Raw genomic sequence first — 22181 nt, 5'->3', positions numbered from 1 at the left:
AAGGCCTCGTGAGTCTGTCCCTTGGTGATATCGGTTTTTCCATGAAATGGTTAAAAAAAATATCATATTACAGACCAAAACGAATTAAAAGCCATACCCTGTAGCTCTGACTATAACTTCGTATCATTTAGTTTGTCTTTATGTACGTGTATTTATAAATACAACAGTATTTTGCGTTCGTGGTTTTTATTTAGTTCGTGTGTGTATTTGTCTCCTTTTTGTTTCCAGTTGTTTTGGTTTCTTCTTTTTTTTCTTATTGCCCGGTCTGAAGTTCATAAAGGATTGGGTCCTAGTTCATACATTGTCCAAATTGCGCCAAATGAAGAAATGAACCCCTTTACCAGAAAGATCACATTAGTGAGTTTACCATGTAGATTAAGTCATGTTGAATTTTGTAGTAACCAGGCTGTGACCTGTCAAAGGTCGCCCAAATTCCATACTAAAATGTCTATAATTTTGCGATGGCGTCCCCCAAATCCACTGACAAAGTCTCTGATTTCTCTGATTTTTGAAACCCTTCTGCATGGTTGTCAGATCTAGCAACAGAATCACAATCTTGGTAAACTGTGACGGACTCAAATTTCTGATTAAATGAAACGTTAAAAACTCGTTTCCGCTCTCCTTTTAAACTCCGGAACGGGCAATTACTTGATCATTCTAAGCAATAAGCTTATGACAACTTTCTGACTCATTCAGCTAATTCCAGGTAGCTTGTAAAGGTATTTTGGATGTCGTGATATAGCATTAAACGTCAACTGACAACTGAAAACTGAAAACTTTCTCAGAAAGTTCCGTATGACATCCGCCATCACCGTTTCTGATTTAGTAATGAAAGATGGCGGATGTCATCAAAATCTTTAAGTTTTCTGCAGTCTCCAATTGTCAATAAACGTTTAAACCCTATCACATAGCCATGTTATCTGAGCTGAATGACTAACTTAAAATCCGCCACTTTTTGATGACTACAGTTGCCATCTTGTAGTGTGTATAATTATGTAATAAAACAATAATAGTGTAAGTTGTAACTTGCAGTATTACTGTTGTACTATTTGTGACACATGATGTCGTAAACAATGCCCATCTCTTTTCATAATCTAGAGCAAATCCTGGATTTTCAGTTTTTTTAAGGAGAGAAAGTTTAAACCAAGTCACTTCTTTATCTGCAGCAACAGTGAATAGACCAACGGTGCGAGGTAAGTACAACTGTAGAACCTTACTTTGTTAGTCTGAGTCTACTGAATGGCCTATATAATTTCAGGGCTACAAGAACATTTCAACAATTAAAATAGTGTGTTCCCTGGTCATTTTGTGGCCTTTTTGTTATGTACTTTTGCTTGAACTGAAATTTAAATTGCAGAAAGTTTTATGAAACGGGACTGGATTTATTTTCCGAATCCACTTTTCCATATTGCCGGCTTTACTTAGCTGGAAAATGCTAGCTGGTCAAATTTCGTATTTTTGTGGCAAAAATAGTAGAAATTAGTTTTTCAGCGAAACGAAAAACCTTGACCTGAGATTCTGCAAAAAGCAACCGTAGTTTAGATTTTCTTTCAAAATAAATTCAGAGGTTAATAAGGCGCTCCGGAACAAATATTATGAACCGACTGGTTCACGGCCTTTGTAATTAGTTTAACAGTTTTACATCATGATTAGAAGCAAGAAAAAGCTCCGTCATTACTTTGTTAAATTTATTGGACCATTTTTTTTTTGCCTTCTGGATTTATATTATTGTAACCTTGTAAAAAAATCTCACGAAGTAAAACTTTCCGTTAAAATGTTCAGTTTTTTTTTTTCGGACGGAAACATTTTCGGTCACTTTTTCTTCAGTCCGGTCAACTGAGCAACCTTTTTCGGTTTCAGAGAAAGTTTCCGTTTTCACTCTTTAAGGCGAGAAATTTTGAACCAAGAAACTCCGCCGTTTCCTTCAACAACAGTGAATAAAGCAAAAGAGCGAGGTTAGTAAAATTAATTTAAGTAGAAGGACATCCGGACAGCCCATGAGTTACGACAAACTCGATCCGGTTTTTTAAGTTTATCGTACCGCTGGTTACTTTCTAGTGTAATATTATTGTTTACCAAGAAATGGAGGAAGGCGTGCTGTACGGACAGTAAAATGTTCGGACTAGGATTTTTTTCGACCGAACATCCAGTTTAATAATAATTTAATAGTTTTTTATTAGAGTATGACGTTTTAAAATATATTTAATTTTTTTTGTTTCAGAGAAAGCTCCCGTTTTCATTCCTTATGAGATTTTGAGCCAAGAAACTCCCTTCCTTCAACAACAGTGAATACACCAAAAAAGTGAGGTTAGAAATTAGTAATAATTTATTTTGTAAAGCTAAATGGACTATAATTTATTTACCAGAACATTAACAGCCCATTAGTTACGGTAAACTCGATCGTCTATTTAGTTTATTGCACCGCTGTTTGGATGCTTTCTAGTGTGTAATTTCATTGTTTACCGTGAAAAAGTGAAAGAAGGAGAATTGTTTAATGTTCCACAAATTGTTAAATTTGGAACACAATGAATACCAAACCCATTAACACGACTTTAGCCAGGCCGCATAAATTTTGGTCATATAAACACAGGTAGCCCAAGCTCTCCGTTTTGTGTTGACCAGTGTAACGTAAACACCAGCGTCACGCAATTGGAGCATCAAGATTACCATTGTGTAATAGCAAAATTATAAAGGTTTGTATGGGGAGAAAAATTATGGAATTTGAAGGCATAATTAGGAACGATTTTTAATCAAAATTTGACACCTGAACTCTTTTGAAGTTTCTTTTGGGTCCTGTGTGGGTTTGGGGACGGTTTGAGGCGATTTCGTGGAGTTTCAGTTTGAACGGCTTCTCTCTATACCGTATTTATTCGATTAACCGCCCACCTTCGAATAAGCGCCCACCTCGATTAAGCGCCCACCCTGAAAGCCTAAAATGTTAATAAGCGCCCTCTCCACCCCACTCCCAACAAAAAACATTACTGTACTAGCCCAGCGTGAAGCAAGAGTAGCATCGGTTGTGTTCTAAAATTGGTTTTAGATATGGTAGTCAATGAACTTTAATATTGTGTTAGATTTTGCATTTTGTTTTGTCTTGTCGAAGCGAAATAAACTTACTAGTCCCTTGTCTAGTTTTGTTATTCTCTTAAGCTGCCCTTGCCTGCAGAAGATGTTGGGAAAAAATAAGCGCCCACCCTCGAATAAGCGCCTGCCCTCATGGGGCCAGAATTAAATAAGCGCCCAAGGCAGTCAGTCGAATAAATACGGCATCAGTATTTAATATAAATCTACTAGTGTTCTATCACGAATGCCGTTCTCTGATTGGCTACGCTACTCACTATCTATTCTGTGATAGACAGTGAGTAACGGTTTTCAACGAAATGGCGGCCGGTTCGTCGCATTTTCGAAGTGTCTTCGATGAGAAAATAGATAATTCACCCGTTTAGTTTTGACCGACTAGTAGATTTATACTAAAACAATAAATTGTAAATACAATAGTGTTATGTATTCGTGTTTTTTATTTGTTTCGAGTGTGTGTATATGTATCCTTTTTGGTTTCCTCTTATTTTTGTTTATTTGTTTTTCAAATACTCATCCTAGCCAGAAGTCTTATGACAACTTTCTGACTCATTCAACTGGTTTAGCTTCTAAAGATATTTTGGATTTCTTAATATAGCATTAAATGTAAAGTGACAACTGGAAACTGAAAACGCGCGCAGGAAGTTCCATATGACATCCGCCACTGAACTGAGTCTAGTGAATGGCCTATACCGATTTCAGACCCACCCACCGAGACCATTGAGCTGTTCTCTCCTGTGTTCTTCCATCATTCTGTGGCCGTTTTAACATGTTTGTATAGGATAATTCAGTTAAATCTGTTCAGGTGCTTTAGCTGAAATTGAAGCTGAAATGGAATTTTATTTCTCGAATCTACGAACTGTTGCTGGCTTAACGAAAATGTTAGCTGACCTTATTTTGTATTTTTAGCGAGAAATATTTTCCCATCCTAAAAGAAAAGGAATTAGTTTTCTAGTGAAGCGATAACTTGAAAATGATACCTTGTCAAAGAAACCGCTTTAGATTTTCTTACAGATTTTTTTCTAATTTCGTCTACAAGTTGTCTAGATTGAGTAGTTTAAATCTCTTAAGTTTCGTCATAAAGTGTTTGAATAGATTTCGAGATAATCCGCAATGTTTAAAATTAAAGGCTTAGAGCTAACGTTGCTATGGTAATAGTTGTTGCTTGGAAACCGATGAGAAAATTAACTTTGATCATATCTTGAAACTGGATGATGTAGTATGAAGGAGATCGAAGTTGATCTTCTATGCGAGATGTAATTTAAAAACTTTCACCCCACGTCCAAAAAAACTGCCGCGAGCCTCCTTAATTCCAGCGCGGTAGCAAACGTCGAACCTGCGTAGACCCTAATTCTCAAATTGCACTTAAAGGGAATAAGCAAGTGTCCCCGTGCTATCCACTCGATGCGCGGCTAGTTATTGCTAGGACTTGCTAGCGATGTGCCGAAATACAGTGCCCGTCGGGCCTTTCTTTGGCAATTAATTGCGAAAAATAGGAAGAGAAGACTCAAACACTGATCGTTTCTTGCATATAGGCAACTCACATTTCAATCATTTATATTCAGTGTTCATAAAACACGAAAAACACATTTCCATCCACTGTGTCAGCAATGACTTTCGATAGCTTGCCTTTCCTGGTCGTCAAATTGTCTTTGTACAGCGCATGCTCGTCGGGGGGAGGGAAAGGGAAATAGTGTTTGGCAGATGGGGGAGTCGGTATTTTTGTGACGTTTGCGCAGTCCATCATATTTGAATCAATTATTTTGTAATTTGCATGATTTATGAATTGAGTTCAGCGCGTGCTTAGAACGGCGTTTGCTGTAACGCCGAACCACTGTCGCATTGTCCGACTTGGCAAGTTGAACTTATGCTGGAGTCGAACCAATTAATTTGAGTCGAACTTAATTGCGGCAAACGTCGCACCATTCATGCGCCTATTTTAAAATTAATAAGTTCGACGAATTAAGTTCGACTAAGATTCGACGTTTGACCCAGGCCTAACTTAGGCAAGAAATTTCAAACGAAAAAAATCCCTTTCCTTCAATAATATTGAATAAACCAAAGAGCGAGTTTAGTAAAATCAAAACCTCGTTTTTGTTAAGCTAAATGGACAATAAAAACAATTAACAGGACATTGACAGCGCATCAGTTACGACAAACTTGATCGCTTTTTAGTTTTACCGCACCGATGATTGCTTTCCAGTGTAATTTCATTGTTTCCCGTAAAAAGTTTAAAGGAGGAGATTAAATGGCTTAGAAAGAGTGTGGACGTACAGTTCAAGACTAAACTGAACTATGATTAAAGGCTCATTTACTTTTCTTTTTTTTTTTTTTTTTGAAAGAGCGCGCTTAGTTTGAAATTTGCATACAAATGTAAATTAAGGCATGACACATAGCAATAAATTGACTATCGGCATGGAAAACGAAAGAAACAAATATATTCAAATGCATCATAATTACAACAAACTTTGAATTTATACCACTTAATGAAAATGTTACATGAACTCCAAGTTGTTCTTCTATTTTCTTCGAAGTCAAGCCGTTCAGAACTTTGCGTGCCGCATTGTGAACAACGCACGCAAATATGATTCTGTAACGCCTGATCCTTAAGGAGCTCAACTGGCCCCCTGTCGCAAGCCAGCTTTATCATTGCAGCGCCACAATGGCCTTTAAGTGCTTAACAAACTGTGCCCCCGTAAACCTGTCATCTAAGTTCATCAAATGTGCAGAGATCAGTGGCTGTAATACCAGGAGCTCTCAAAAACTGAACATACCCCTTTTCAAAACTGCAACCGGCCAGAGAACTTGTGATAGAACAGTAAATATATGAAACTCCCTAGACTGCTCCCTTAAACTTTCTGAATCCGTATCTGTTTTTAAATACCACACCGTCTTAAGTGTAAACTCAGCAAAGATCTCTATAATTCTTAAGTACATAATTCATGCCTTACTATATCCAACACTAGTTTTTGAAAATAGTCTTTATATCTTTTCGATTCTTTTTTTATTACATTGTACATTATATCATTTTTTAGATTAGTTTATTGTCTTTGAAAAGCCTCTAGGGAAAAGTCAATAAAGTATGTTATGTTTTGTTATGTTAAGTTATGAAAAATGTCGGAGAAGGTGCTGTCTTCTGCCCTGTTGCTCCTCTCCATGCTCCCTAAGCTCACCGTCATCTTCAACACGAAGATCGTCATTATGTAGGAGATCAGCGCCATCATCGTTAAATAATATGCAGATGTTGTGAATTCGAAGTATATTTGCACGTTGGACAAGTTAAGCAGCCGTTCTCATGCTTCTGACCCTTACTTCTGTTTGGAGAGAGTAAAATCTCTTCTTAATAACACCGTACGCTCTTTCTATTATGTTCCTGCTTTTCTTGTGCGCCTCATTAAACCTCAGTTGAGCAACCTGCACATCCCCTCTGAAAGGAGGATCAGCCAGTCATTGCAGCGGTAGGCGGACTCCCCTAAGAGTCCTGCTCCTGCAAACGGCCTTCGTCCATGTTCTTCAAATGCATCCCACAAACTGCTTTCTTTAAGAAATCGTAAGTCATGTTACCTCACATGGAGAAATAAATTTTGTAGCCACGTTCAGAGATTTTGTATGATGCGGATTAAGGTATGCGTCTTCATGGGTGGCATTCACGTGGGTACCATCAACACAATCAGCAACAAAGGGGAACGTACCTGGCTATATATGTTCCGAAATTTTGCTGCGATGCTAAGGGTTTGTTCTGGCCAACGCACTAACTCGAGCCTTAAGGCCCCGTTTAAACGGTTTCAACATTTGCCCAACATTCATTCAACAAAATTTAAAGTTGAACGGATTTTGGGCAAATGTTAGATGAATGGAGTGTTCAACGAAAATATTGAATCGATGTTGAATGAAAGTTTAAACCAATTTAAATTTGATTCAGCACACTTTCAACAAGCTTTCAACATTTTTTTTGCGCTTTCACTGTTGAACGACCTTTTCAAACGCCCCCGACATTTGTTTCAACAGCTATGTTGAACGCATGTTGAAGCAAATGTTGAAACCGGCCTTTAGACTCAGTATTACAGGGGAGAGACAGTGTATTACGTTCCAAACCGTAGAAGTTAAAATTCCATGACACGAGTGTATTACACTATAAAAAGAGTGAATTTTGTGCCAAGGAAGTGAAGAAACACTATCAGTTGCTGTCTTGCCGTCAGCATCCTGTTTATTTTGGTTTTATGTTCAAGCTGTTTGCCCACGGCTGAAAGCAAATACTCGAATGCTTCGACAGGAAAACGATATTTCTCCCTGATTTAACGTGGATTTTCAATGCCAAACAAACGCCTTTCCTCAAAATTTCTAGGCTGCCGAATAAATCGGTGTCTCAATAGTCCTTAAAGTTGTTCTTCGTCCGACGAGGACATATCAAAATTTCGAAATACCTTTCCTAGTCGTAAGTTAAGAATACAAGTGGCTTTTGACTTGTAGCCTTGTAATTAACAAGTTGGACGTTTGTGAAGATAAATGTCGGACTGGTCTAAAACTTTTATTGAATTGGGCACATACCAATGACAAATTCTACAGGTGAAGCACTACATCTGTAATTACAAGTCAGAGTCGTGTAACAGCGACTTGTAATGATGTTTATTGAACTCATTTTCTCGTGCGGCTTGATGAATTCACCCCTGTTTTTATATGTGCAAGATGTTTATGGTAATTGTAATAGCATTCTGTAGGCTCATTTTGCTCACCAATAGCGTTCTATAGTCCTATTGTGTTTATTTAGGATCTACCTTAAGGTTCATTAATTTTTTTTTCTCATGGCGGCATTTAGAAATGAGTTCAGATCTCTATTCTGAAATGTCAGCCGTCTCCTCCCCCTAACCCACAGGAGGGCACCCACTGTGGGTTAGGGAGAGGAAACGGCTGACATTTCAGACTATTCAGATCTCTTGTTCAAAAGTGTTGTCTTGTCGGCTTTAATTATGTAAAATAAAACAAATAAATAGAGAGAAAACGAGTAACAGGAAATAAAACTGGACCGAAACAAAAATGCCCATGAAGTAAAAAATATTTTTGCGTTTTTTGGAAGTTTGCCATGTCTTAATTACGAAATTATAAAAGAAATGCGCTAGAAAAAACAGTAAGGTGCTTTTTTAGTCCTACAAAGTAGCCCAAAATGACAAAAATAGTGTCCCGGGGACTGGGAACTAGTTTAGCGTAGGAAATGCCTTAGAGATTTGTTTACAACACATCTCGCCTTGTTGTTACACGGAATCACCCAATATTTTTATCGCGAAAATTTCGTGTTCAAGGTTTTCCCCCCAAAAATGGTCGACAATGACGAAGTAATGTCCTTTACCGAAACTTTTCCAACGGATACCTGAAAGAGTCAAGCGATTCAGGCAAAATGGAAGTTGCTGCGTCGTTCGACCCGATGCGCATCATACTGGCGTCGAACAGCTCAAGAATAAGACGAGGACGAAGATCTAGATGGCCTTACCGCTACCGTTCTGCGCACTCGATTCGAGGGCGGCGTGTTGATGAATGATTGTTTAGTACTTGGATATATTTTGCCGAAAATGAAAAGGCGAAGAATTGCGTAGCTTGCTGGAAATTGTCTCTCCAAACTCGATTTTGTTCGATTTGAGAATGCGAGAGAGCACATACGCTACAAATGGAAATTGCACAGGCCGGTCAAAAACTCACTTTTGATGGAAGTAATAGTTTTTAAACGTCAGATTGAGCGCGTTAACTCACAAAGCATGATGAATTTTCTGCGATGACCATTAGGGTAGCCTCCAACGCAGACGTCCTTAGGGGTTCGAACGGGGAAGGAAACGCGTGACGAACCCCTAAGGACGTCTGCGTGGGAGGCTACCATTAGGGTGGTCCTTTCGCAAGATCTTGACAGACCCGGCTAAGCGACTCCCGCTGTGTCAGTTGTGTTGACAAAAACCTTTGTAGCCGAGAGTTTTGTTTTCTTGCATAAAAGATTCTTCCCTTTTGATCAAAATGTGGTGTGACCGCTCGTGATCGTGAGGGTAAATGCTCAAATTTACTGAATGAAGGTTTTTTTTACTGTTCGTTGGGATTAGTTTTCGGTATGCTACAATTCCCGGGTACACGTACAATTGTAGCTCTGTGGCATTTGTTTAGGTTTATCAGCACGAATTAAGCAAGATTTCTGGGAGCGCTAAATAAATGTTATCGGCCAAGACTGTAGGAGCGCCCCTCCCCCCCGCTCCTACTTTTTTGCTCCTTTTCCCCCAATGCCCTCGCGCGCTTACCCCGCTTGGCTTGAAGAAAACGGAAACGACTGCTACGCAGGCTACCAAGACTGAGGATCCGTGGATTTCTCTACCCGTGATTTCATGCTTATACTATTTAATGCAGCAAGATTGCAGGATGTTTGTTTATCACAAATATGAGAGTGTAATATATCCACACACAGCTGATCATCGTTGTCTTTCGCTTTCGAGAGCCATGGCTTGAATCTTTCCTGTGAAATTCGGGCAAACCGAATCCTCAGTAACCAGATGCACATAAATGAGACGTTGCTAAGTAATGTAGTGAGCAGTGATCAAGTTACTATTGAAAACGATTATTCAAGATGAAATAAATATGATGGTAAATATTTTAAGCCTAGTGAATGAATGAGAATGATGTAATATTCTAGAGAGTGACGCAGGTATACTCGACAAAAAAAGTATGCCTGTGTCACTTTCTAGAATAATACATCATTCTCATTCATTCACCAGGCTTGAAATATACCATCACATTTATTTCATATGCCAACCGTTCGACATTTAAATCCTAGCAGTATGCAGGATATTTGTACCACGAACTTAGTTTAATGGCCTTAGCTCCCACGAGTCTCCCGTTGCTCAGTGGTAGAACATCCGAAGGTCTTAGTTCGAATCCTGATCGGAGCACTCGGATCTTTTTTCCCGATTATTCGAGCTCTTTCAACGATTGGTCATATAGATAGTATTAATCACCATCGGAGTAGTGGCGGTGGTAGCTTTCTGCTATAAAATATCGCCTTTGACATTTGGAGATTTTTTCATAATACTGTGCAAATGCCTGGGGGTTACGAGATTCATCCCCCCCACCACCACCACCCGGATGGCCACTGATAAATGCATTAAATATTTTTATAACTCTTGCTTCTTGAAATCAATAGATCATTTCACTTATTGCTTTCTCTTTGTAGTTTGTAGAAACGACAATTATGGGCAGCACTAAAAGAGTTGTACAAGTTATCAATACTGCTACACATGTGGTCAATTTCCTTTTCAAAACCGGTCGTATTCTCAAAGCCATCGAATTATCCAAAGAACGCTTGATTCTTCTCAGTCTTCTCAACAACATTGAAATGACGAATAGCTTCGTTCCTATCAGTGACCACACAAGTGCGATAGACAACGATAGATTACACCGCCAGTGTGATGAAAAATACAAAGAAGGAAGGCAAATATTTGAACAGGGGAAATTGTATCAAGAAAAAGGTATGCATCAAAGATCAAAAGATCTTTACTTGAAAGCACTCAGCATCGCAATAGAATTTGGTCACAAACAAGGAGAAGCAGCATGTTACGGAAGCCTGGGAGATGTGTTTCAATGTCTCGGTAAATATGTCAAGGCGGAAGAATATCTTCAGAAAGCACTTCAGATCCAAAGAGAAATTGGTGACAACCACGGAGAATCAGCATGCTACCTAAGCCTAGGACATATATTTCTATGTCTCGGTGAATATGTCAAGGCGGAAGAATATCTTCGGAAAGCACTTCAGATCAAAAGAGAAATTGGTGACAAACACGGAGAAGCGGCATGTTACGGAAGCCTGGGAAATCTGTTTGAATCTCTCGGTGAATATGTCAAAGCGGAAGAATATCTTCAGAAAGCACTTCAGATCAAAAAAGATATTGGTGACAAACACGGAGAAGCAGCATGTTACATAAGCCTGGGAGATGTGTTTAAATCTCTCGGTAAATATGTCATGGCAGAAGAATTTCTTCAGAAAGCACTGCAGATCAAAAGAGAAATTGGTGACAAACGCGGAGAATCAACATGTTACATAAGCCTGGGAAATGTGTTTCATCATCTCGGTGAATATGTCAAGGCGGAAGAATATCTTCAGAAAGCACTTCAGATCAAAACAGAAATTGGTGACAAACACGGAGAATCAACATGTTACATAAACCTGGGAGATGTGTTTCAACATCTCGGTGAATATGTCAAGACTAAAGAATATCTTCAGAAAGCACTTCAGATCAAAAGAGAAATTGGTGACAAACACGGAGAAGCACCATGTTACATAACCCTGGGAATTGTGTTTCAACATCGCGGTGAATATGTCAAGGCTAAAGAATATCTTCAAAAAGCACTTCAGATCAAAAGAGAAATTGGTGACAAACACGGAGAAGCACCATGTTACATAACCCTGGGAATTGTGTTTCAACATCTCGGTGAATATGTCAAGGCTAAAGAATATCTTCAAAAAGCACTTCAGATCAAAACAGAAATTGGTGACAAACACGGAGAATCAACATGTTACATAAACCTGGGAAATGTGTTTCATCATCTCGGTGAATATGTCAAGGCTAAAGAATATCTTCAAAAAGCACTTCAGATCAAAACAGAAATTGGTGACAAACACGGAGAATCAACATGTTACATAAACCTGGGAAGTGTGTTTCAAGATCTCGGTGAATATGTCAAGGCTAAAGAATATCTTCAAAAAGCACTTCAGATCAAAACAGAAATTGGTGACAAACACGGAGAATCAACATGTTACATAAACCTGGGAAATGTGTTTCAAAATCTCGGTGAATATGTCAAGGCTAAAGAATATCTTCAGAAAGCACTTCAGATCAAAACAGAAATTGGTGACAACGCCGGAGAAGCAAAATGCTACAGAAACCTTGGAGACGTGTGGACATCTCTCGGTGAATATGTCAAGGCTAAACAATATTACGAGAAGGCACTTGCACTTAGTTACGAGACTGGACGAATTGATATTCAGCTTGACAGTCACCTTTCAATTGCATTTTTCTGTTTGACTGGAAACAAAGGCGATGCTGTTTCGAATCTCCTTGCAAGCATTGAAAAGTGTGAGAAAATGAGATTTCATTTAAGAGCCAATGACCAATTTAAAATTTCTTTTTTAGACAAGAAAGCTCCTGTATACAAAACCCTCAGCCTTCTGTTTCTGATGACTGGGAAATTTCATGAAGCACTTTGCGTGCAAGAACTCGGACGGGCCAGAGCCCTGGCAGACTTACTGTTAGCTCAGTACTCTGTGGAACAACAAACATCAGTGAATCCACGTTCGTGGTTTAACATTAAAAGAATTGAGACAAAAGAAAGTAACTGTTCTTGTTTATACATTTCCTGTCACCACCACCAATTATTACTGTGGGTTATTAAGCCAAACAAAACCATTCATTTTCGACTAAAAGACGTGAACGACCATTTTGGAAACAAAAAAGAAAGCAGGTCTGTAGATAAAATTTTCAATGACATCATCTTCAGGAAATCCCATTTCCAGCTCACTCAAGAGCACTGCGAAGATCGATCACTGTTTCCTTCAAACACTGCTTACGTGAAACAGGCGTCTCCTTCGGGGGGTGACGAGCCCTCAGTTTTACGTCCAGTAGAAGAAGACGGAGGCGACGAAAGCCAGTGTGTTGATCCACCGGATCTCTCTCAGTGTTACAAAATGATTATCGGTCCTGTTGCTGACTTACTTGTGGACCCCGAAATCATCATTGTTCCTGATAGCGTCTTATGCAAAGTTCCATTTTCCGCATTTAAGGATGAAAATGGGAAGTATTTATCCGAGACTTTTAGGATCCGCATTGCTCCTTCTTTGACGACTCTCAGGCTGATTCAGGAAAGTCCAGAAGATTATCACAGTCAGACCGGTGTACTGATAGTGGGTGAACCTAAGATTGGTCAGGTGTTTCACAAGGGACGTCGTGAGAAATTATGTCCATTGCCTGGCGCAAGGGAGGAAGCAGAAATGGTTGCACGACTACTGGGAGCTCAGCCGTTGTTAGGAGAACACGCAACTAAGCAGGCAGTTCTTCAGCGAATACACTCAGTGGGTCTGATACATTTCGCTGCCCATGGTGACGCCGAAAGAGGAGAAATTGCTCTTGCTGCTCCACGCTCTTTTGAAGGGATTCCACAAGAAGAACACTACCTATTAACAATGGCTGAAGTTTCTCAAGTTCGTCTGAGAGCCAAACTGGTAGTCCTTAGCTGCTGTCACAGTGCACGTGGACAGATTAGATCAGAAGGAGTTGTTGGAATAGCCCGCGCCTTCTTAGGCTCTGGTGCACGTTCCGTGTTGGTTGCCTTATGGGCCATAGAGGACCTGGCAACAAAGCAGTTCATGAGCCGTTTCTATGAGCATCTTGTTCGTGGTGAAAGTGCCAGTGAATCTCTTCACCAGACCATGAAGTGGATGAGAGGTAACGGCTTTGCAAAAGTGAGACAGTGGGCGCCTTTCATGCTAATTGGAGATAACGTGACATTTGATTTTGGAAAGTAAAGGTCAGTTTAAAGCGATTATTTGATGTTGCCGATTTATAATAATTTGATAAAACAGTAATATACGTTTTGAGACGATAATTGTTCTTGACTAAACAGGGTAATGGATGGAGAATTCTCCTGTCTGAAGGGCACTTATTTCTTTCTCCTGTTTATTAACATTCCCTATATCCCACACTTCATTGGGGAAACAGGGGTTGGTACGGTTGTAAGAGAAATTGCCTTTCGTTCCGTGTCACTGACAAATTGAACAGAATCATTCCTGTAATAAAAGAACGCATTCTTCCTACACGTCTGAATCGATTACCCTTATTACGCGTATGTCTTAGGTTGATTCAAAAGCATAATTAATCGAACGGTTTGCCTATAGGTATTCTTTTTTTTGTGCACAGGTGCCACCGCAAGACTAGGGAGGAGCTGGCAAGAGATTAAGACAACGAAGAACTTAATAAACTACGTGGGTTAAAAGTTGAAAGGAAGGCTGCGTAAATGATCGATCGATCTATGTTCGCTGTCGTTCCTTCCACCTTCTTCCTGTTCTTGTCTCTCATCTCCTTGTAGGAGATAAGGCTTCCAAGTAGGCAATGTGTGCGCTTATATCGTTGCGCGTTCCCCCTTTAAGCTCCACCGCCGAGTAGTCGGCCTCCTCCTCCTATCCCCCTCCCCCTCCCCCCCCCCCCCACCACCACCACTTACCGAATATATAAGCACAACACACGGAAACAAAGATACTAAAGCATCGCCTTCAGTGCCCCTTTTTACGTACTCAGATAAAAATAATCAAAAAGTCCAACATTTTAACTTCAACGAATGAGCGCCGAAAACGTGCGATCACGCCTAATTTCAACGGCGCTCTTATCTTCTCTTATTGATCTTTCTATCAATTCGGCTTTCGTGACTAACGGCTTACCAAGTGAAAAGGAAATGAAGCCTGACCGCAAGTTACAGCGCGGCATGAACCGCTTTTTTTAATAAATACGTGAGTGTTGCTATTACAATTTATATTTTAGTTAAGACAAACCGAGAAATTAACAGGAGCCTGAGGGTAATGTTAACGAGAAAAAACTCCTTTTGGATGGCTTCTCGAAGTTTAGCAGTATGATTCCTTTTTTACATGTGTTAATTGCTTTCGGGATTCATGTTTCGCTCTCCAAATCAAGAATTCTTGTTTAGTTCGAATCACCTTGAATCAAGGTAAATTGTGTAGTAAATAATGTTGCAGATCCTTTATTCTCACTGATCCCTTTTGGGTCCGAGTTAAAGTAGTACCAAGGCCCGGGGGGGAACTCAATTTTCTTTTTTACGGAGAGGCCCCGTTCCCAACTCCAAACCTTTACCCTTTGATATACCACATTTGACAGAAAAGGTTACTCTTTCATATAGCTTCTATTCAAAATAATACTCATTTCACATACGTTCTTATGCCCTGTTCGAGATATTTTGGAAAACCCTTTTAAATAACTTCCTAAAAGTTCCGTACCGTTTTCTATACTTCAGCTCGTGAAATCCCTACTCTTTTGTTAGCATCCAGCTGAAAAAGTTGCCTCTTTCAGGTGGAGCCTCTCCGTAAAGGCCATTGTAGGGAGTCTTGACCAGCCCTCACCCCTCCGGGCACCAAGGAGTTGCAACAAGAGCTTTATTAGATGCATGCAAACTTCTTTGATATGTTGCCTTAAACTGCTAAAAAACAGTATTACTTTTGTTTTGTTTTTTTTGTTGTTTTTTATTGAAATCTATTTTTGAAAGTTATTGGGCGTTTTTATGCCAGAGACGTTAAAGTCGTCTAGACGCATTTAACGTCTCATACGTTAAGTTGTCTGTTAAGTGCGTCTAAACGACGCACCTAACAGAAGACTTTAAAGTCGTCAGACGTTAAATGCGTCTGTCTTCAGTATTTACCGTTTTTATACTAGACTTTAAAGTCGTCTCGAGACGACTTTAACGTCTCTGGCATAAAAACGGCCAAAAAAAAAATTGCCATGTAGGGTTTTGCCTTATGGTTTGTTTTGTTCGTAATAGGGAAAAATATTGGATTTGTGATCACTAATTTTTAATAAAACTTTATGAAGTTTGCATTTCTAAGTTATAAATCAGTCTTAAGAATGGAAGCAATAATCAGTTTAGGGCGAATTGTACAATGCACGTTTAGTTTTAGTTTAGTCACATCGTTCGGCGTTTCAGACGTTTCACAAGGCAGATTTCACTGAGTAACTAAACCTACGAAATCGCAACATGCGAAGCTGATAATTTTTTTTAGTAGTCATTAGGGTATGATGATTTTCGTCGGCTCGCGTGATATTAGAGAAAAGGAGCCTGTTTAAATGTCCCCTCTCCTATTATGCCGCCTAGAAAGCAAAGCTGTATCGCCAACCCGATTGATTTAAGGTTCGCGCCTGTGCTGCTGATTTTGTGTAACATCAAGGCCCTATTAAAATCGAAACTACGATTCTAAAACGAGTTTAGGTGTGTAATGAAAGGAACTCATGCTTCTGCTGTTGATTTTGCCTAACCTTAGTTGGCCTTATTATTTAGGCAAAAGCAAAAGAACTGAAACTTTTGTGTAAGCATAGCAGGCAGAAAACTTTATTCAGGACTTAACAGTACAAACGTAAAACACCGCGGAAGAAAGGCAAACTGATCAGACGAGTCACATTTTTTTGATAATTTTTCTTGGTAATAAAATCCTAATATTCCGTAGAAATCTGTCATTATTTGAACAGGGTACAATATTATTGTCTTGAATCAGCAGATAATTGTGACAATGAAATAGGCCATTTTCCGAGTTGCTGTGAACCTCATTATAAAAGCGAGGCTAAGTGCAAAATTTTTCATATAAAACTAGTCTTGTTTGCATATGAATGAAAACTAATTTTCATAATAAAAACTTTGTACTTAATCCTCCGTAAATGGCCTATTAGACAGTGCGAAGATAACCAGTGTCCGCAAACCGGGGTTGACGATGTCAAACGCATCTGTACGTAAAATCTGGCCGTGTCCGTATTTAAGCGGGTGTTCCCTAGAGCACTTGTGTCATTGTCGACCGAAGAACGGAAATACTGAAGAGTTTTCTGAGAAGTCCATTGTAATTGCTAATTAGTTGAAAAATAATAAAGTATTTTATATTTGCTTCAATGTTCTCGTTAGGCGCCTCTGATAGATCTCTTCGGATGCTAATTAGCTGAAAATTTAAGTTGCAGATAGACTTTTTACAACGGATTTTTTCACTAGCTCAGTTGCTGCAACATTTTAAACGAGAAATTTGACCCTTCGAAAACGAAAGAAACAAGATGCCCCTCTAATGGCATTACACGGAATGCTTAATGTAGCCCCAATTATTCCCCATTGTATGTTTCGCAGATATTTAAAAAATATCCTCCCTTGGCCATTGAAATAATTGTCTGAATGGTTTTATTCAGATATATTGCGTGATACTTATCGTTGTGTTACTAGAAATCATACCAGAAATAACTATGCAATAACGTCATGATCCCGCTGAACTGGTCTGGCCTCCTCTAGCTCTAATCCTTCGATCTGTTTTTTAAAGCGGATTTTCTTTGCTGTGAACTCTCCCAATTTCCGCCGTTTCAACTGTCGAGTACTACCTAGAAGTTATTATTTCGATTTACTGCTTGAAAAAGGTTGGTTTTCTCTCTGAAAACGGCAGATCCGGAGTCTTAAATTCAGACATGTGGCCGCCATTGAACGAAAACAACTTTTCCAAATGATGATTTGCTTTGACGTCACACAAGTAGAGATGAGTGAGTCCCCTCCCTCGTGATATACGCGCAGATAATGGAGTTTGATTGGGCCGCTTTTGTTCAAGACAATCAAAACAATAGATCCCTTCTGGGAGAGGGAAGAATTTATTCTAGTTTTAATGAATAAATCAAATGATGATTTGACGTCACACAGAAGTGATGAGTGGGTCCCCTCTCTCGTGATATGTGCCTGAAAAATAGATTTTGATTGGGCCGCTTCTGTTGAAGACAATCAGAACAATATATCCTTACTAGGGGAGGACAGAGTTTAATGCATAAATTAATGTGCACATTTATGACACCGATGAAGAAAAAGATACCCGACCGAAACCTAGACACGTCATGCCCTGCGGGCATTCCGTGTAACTAGTGTTTACGTTTACGAAATTCAGTGAGCTGACATTTTGCCAAAGAAAACTGTAGATCAGATAACCAACGAAACGAACAGTGTCTCTGACTATAGCCTCGTATCATTTAGTTTTGCATTACTTTTATATACATCAGGGTACATGTATTAATAAATACAATAGTGTTTTGTTTTCGTATCTTTTTTGTTTTTCTTTCTTTGTTGTTTCGAGAGTGTGTATATTATACTTTTTGGTTTCCTGTTGTTTTGGTTTGTTTGTTTTTTCTAATACTTATTCTAAGCAGGCGTTCTTATTACAAATTTCTGATTTTAATAACTGCTTGTATGCATAAATGTCGGTCATTCAGCTTTAGTTTCAGCTCCTAAGATATTTTGGATGTCGTTATATAGCATTATAAAGAAGCATACTACTGGAAACTGAAATCACACTCAGAAGGTATGACATGTCGGCTATCACGGTTTGTGATTTAAATACTCCATAACATAACCTTATTACCTGGATGAGAAACTTACAATCTGACCTTTTTTATGACTGCACAGTTATCATTTTGTAGTACGTAAATGTAATAAAAAAAATAGAAATTTTAAGTTCTAAATCACAATACAAACAAACTATCATTGTTATAATTATTTTTGATACAGTATATGACGTCGTAAACAATGCTCAACTGTTTCATAATACAGAGCAATCAGTCAGTCCTGCATTTTCAGTTTTTAAGGCAAGAAACGTCAAAGCAAGTCACTTCTGTACCAGCAACAATAGTGAATAGACCATCGGTTCGAGGTAAGTACATCAACTAGAAAATCTTATTTTTTTAGTCTAACTGAGTCTAGTGAATGGCCTTTCAGCAAAATAGTTCAAACGCGCTCTCCTATGTTCTATAGTAATTTTGTGGCCTTGATTCAGTTTAATCTGTTGGATGCTTTAGCTGAAATTTAATTCAAGAAGGTTTGAGGAAACGGAATCTTATTTCAAGAATTCAAGAGCTGTTTCTGGCCATACTGAAACGTTGGCCTTATTTTCAAATTTTTAACGAGATATTTGTCCGTTCGAAAACAAAAGGAATTAGTTTTCAAGTGTAACGAAAGTTTGCGCTGACATTTTTTAAACAAACCGCTTTAGATTTTTCTTTCAAACTAAATTCGGAGGCGATTCTCGACTACCTTTTGAACAGATATTATGAACCGATGGTACCCTTCCATTTAACAGTTTTACGTTAGAAGGACATTTGATATGTGTTAACGACAAACTCTGCCATTTATTAAGTTTATTGGCCCACTGTCTGCTTTCTTTTGCTATATTTTTGTTTACCGAGAAAAGGCGATTTCAAAAACTATAAAAGTTTTTTTTTTTTTGACCAAACATCTTTGTGATTAGAGTATGACACCTTTTTTGGGTTTCAGAGAAAGTTTCCGGTTTTTTACTCTTTACAGCGAGAAATTTCGAACAAATAAACACCCTTTCCTTCAACAACAGTGAATGCGACAACACAACGAGCTTAGTAAAATAACTAAATTTAATAAAGAAGACAACGACATTGCGTCAGTTACGACAAAGTCGATCCTTTGTTTAGTTTGTCACACCGCCGTTTACTTTCCAGTGTAGTTTCATTTTTTACCGTGAAAAGGTGAAACTAGTAATATATCAAACTTCATCACATATCAAACACCAAGAAGAGAGTTTAGTGAAAATACGACGCGTAGCGGAGTATTTTTGACGAACTTCGAGGTTTTTGATATTGTGATGAAACACGAGTGTTTGATATAACTTCTCAAACAAACTGATTTTGAGGGAGAAATCAAGGATGGAAAAACAAGGAGTTTTTCATCAGATTTCCAAACACGTCACGGTGCATGATTTCATTTGTCTTTGGCTTTTGAATTATTAATAAGTTTGAGAAGGAGAATTGTTTAGTTTCCTTGATAAACTGCATAAATGCAACTTTAATTTGTTATGTAATGAAAAAAAGTGAAAAACCGTTAGTTCATGACTTAAGCCAGGCCATAAATTTTGGGCGTTGCGTTAAACTATATAGCAAAAAAGGAGACGCAAAAGAAGACCAATTATTTCCAGGAGTTTATTAATATTTTCTTATTTTCTGTTGTTGAGACCACGAGAATTTCAGCGGTTGTTAAGCAGTAAATATTTATAAAAGTGATCGGTTAGATGTTGGTTTCATTCGGTTAAGTTAGCATTTCAAGTTATCCGTAAACTTTTCCTCATACGGACCTGCACTTAAGATACAACCTGCTGGAGTGCTTACGTTTAAAGATAGGAAAAGTGTTCTTTTTTTATCATTTTGGAGCATTGATTAATTATGTAGTACTACAGCAGAGACAGCCTTCCGGTTTCTTGTCGAACAACATTTGACGCAGGGAGAGATGTCACGTAACACTTGATTAAACACCGAATGAAATATCAATATTCGAGCATTAGTTATTTGTGGACAGGTTTAAGTAAATAATAATCTTTTATACGGATACCAAAGTCACCTTAACTGGAGCGGTTTACAGAAGGTGTCATTAAAATTACAGAAAAACCGAGAAAAAAATTAATTAAAACCTCAAAAGTTTGAACTACCATATTTATTCGATTAACCGCCCACCTTCGGATAAGCGCCTTCCTCGTATATGCGCCCACCTTGAAAGCCCAAAAAGTTAATAAACGCCCGCAACTTAGTAATCAACCACCCGAACCCCTCCCCTACCCCCCCCCCCCCCCCCCGCTGCAAAAACAAACATTTCCGTACTAGCCCAGTGCGAAGTGAGAGGATCGTCAGTTGTGTTCCAAAATTCGTTTTAGATACGGTGGTCAATGAACTTTTATACTGCATGTTTATGGCTCGTTCTTCTTAGCTTTTGCACTTCGCTTTGTCTTGCTAAAACAAAATAAACTTGTTATTCCTTGTTTGGTGTAATATTCTTTAAAAAAAATGTCTTTACTTGCTGAAAATGTTGGAAAAATAATAAGCGCTCACCCTTGAATAAGCGTCCACCCTCATAAGCCCAAAGTTAAATAAGCGCCGAGAGCGATTATTCGAGTAAATACAGTAAGTTATAATTCTAAATGTAACTTGTATTTATCTTGACAAGTCCTTTCTTAAACAGTCTTAATTACTGGTTAGAACTAGGCTGCAAATATTGTATTGTATACAGACTGAATAATCTTCAAATAGCGACATACTGTTCAACAGTTTGTTGTACTTGACAGAAAAAGAAGTAAGCCTCGGTTTAATTCACGTTACAATGTTAGAACGTTTAGCTACGACCAAGATCAGCTTCCAACCCCTGGGGGGTTGGGGGGGGTACCACCCTATATAAGCTATATAGGTGTGTGCGGCCTAAAGAGCATGGTTTTTAAACCGTTTTGGTCTGAAATAGTATGGCTTACAGAAACGGGTATGGACTCTAAATACCAGGTCTGAAAATGGGAATGAATTTTAGAGGTCAGGTCTGAAAAATGTTACCGACGGGAAAATTCTGAAATAGGGTCAGGGTTTGGAGAACCGAGCTGAACCCCCCCCCCCCCCCCCCCTTCCCTCCCCCCACGGGGCTTCCAATTAACCAGAACAGCAAACTGGTTCCCATCTGTCTTTAAATGTTGGAGGCAAACTCCCAATTGAGTGTTGTACTCGCTCATATGGTTTCAATTTTTGCTTGCGTTCCTCAACAAGGGATTGGAGGAGCCGGTAATACTTACCTCATTATATTTGGGGCTTTACAAAATTAGAGCTCAGTTTGCAGCAGCCGAGAAAACACTTTGAAGAATTACCGCTAACTGAACAGCAGTGTGACTTTATTTAGCTCTCACTTCCTTGCAATTTTATAAATCATATGTTATCGCATGAGGCCGAATAGAATTAAGGATATATTTTCACTTGTATTTTCAAAGTTTTCACAATTGTTCGAGAGGCACAATTTGTGAAAATTTTGAAAATATAAGAGAAAATTAATCCCTAATTTAATTCTCATTACAACTGGCTGTTTATAGCATAAGGGCACAATTTTCTTTCAACGATCGGAGCACTATAAAACAACAGACAGTCCCTGCATGCAGTAAACAGTAAGCTTTACTCTTCTCACTCGCTTGAAATAATTGTTTGGTAGCAAATGCATCCCACAAACTGCTTTTTTTAAAAACTCGTAAGTCATGCCACTTCACAGGACAGCCCGGCTCTAGCTGCCGCTACAAAAATAAATTTTCTAATCAGGCCCTAATACCATAGCCACGTTCAGGGAATTTGCATGATGCGGATTAAGGTATGCATCTTCATCACTCAGACGGGAGATTAACAGGGACGTGGGTTCCCTCCACGCAGCCAGCAACAAAGGGGAACGTACCCGGCTATGTTCCGAAATTTTGCTGCGATGCTAAGGGTTTGTTCTGGCCAACGCGCCAACTCGCACCTTGAGGCCCGTTTATATTAAACGGTTTC

The 22181-nt window shown here is 38.8% G+C and overlaps 1 protein-coding gene and 1 long non-coding RNA gene across 2 annotated transcripts in view; one reads left to right on the top strand and one right to left on the bottom strand.

Moving 5' to 3' along the window:
- The first annotated feature begins 1089 nt into the window (after positions 1–1089).
- On the top strand, positions 1090–14136 carry LOC146488006 (uncharacterized). The gene is made up of 4 exons (XM_085125119.1): positions 1090–1193; positions 2222–2307; positions 10277–13623; positions 14013–14136. The coding sequence occupies exon 3, from the start codon at positions 10295–10297 to the stop codon at positions 13619–13621; it is 3327 nt and encodes a 1108-aa protein (XP_084981245.1). The 5' UTR covers positions 1090–1193; positions 2222–2307; positions 10277–10294; the 3' UTR covers positions 13622–13623; positions 14013–14136.
- The window catches only part of LOC146488003 (uncharacterized), a 27305-nt gene continuing 19134 nt past the window's right edge, over positions 14011–22181 (bottom strand). Inside the window, exon 3 of the long non-coding RNA XR_014867612.1 lies at positions 14011–14101. This is a non-coding gene — a long non-coding RNA (uncharacterized LOC146488003). The remainder of the gene's footprint in view (positions 14102–22181) is intronic.

This window comes from Pavona decussata, unplaced genomic scaffold (assembly GCF_977016875.1).
Source record: "Pavona decussata unplaced genomic scaffold, jaPavDecu1.1 SCAFFOLD_12, whole genome shotgun sequence".
NCBI lineage: Eukaryota > Metazoa > Cnidaria > Anthozoa > Scleractinia > Agariciidae > Pavona > Pavona decussata.
Note: the sequence above shows the minus strand (reverse complement) of the source record. Positions and strands in the feature narration are given on the sequence as shown.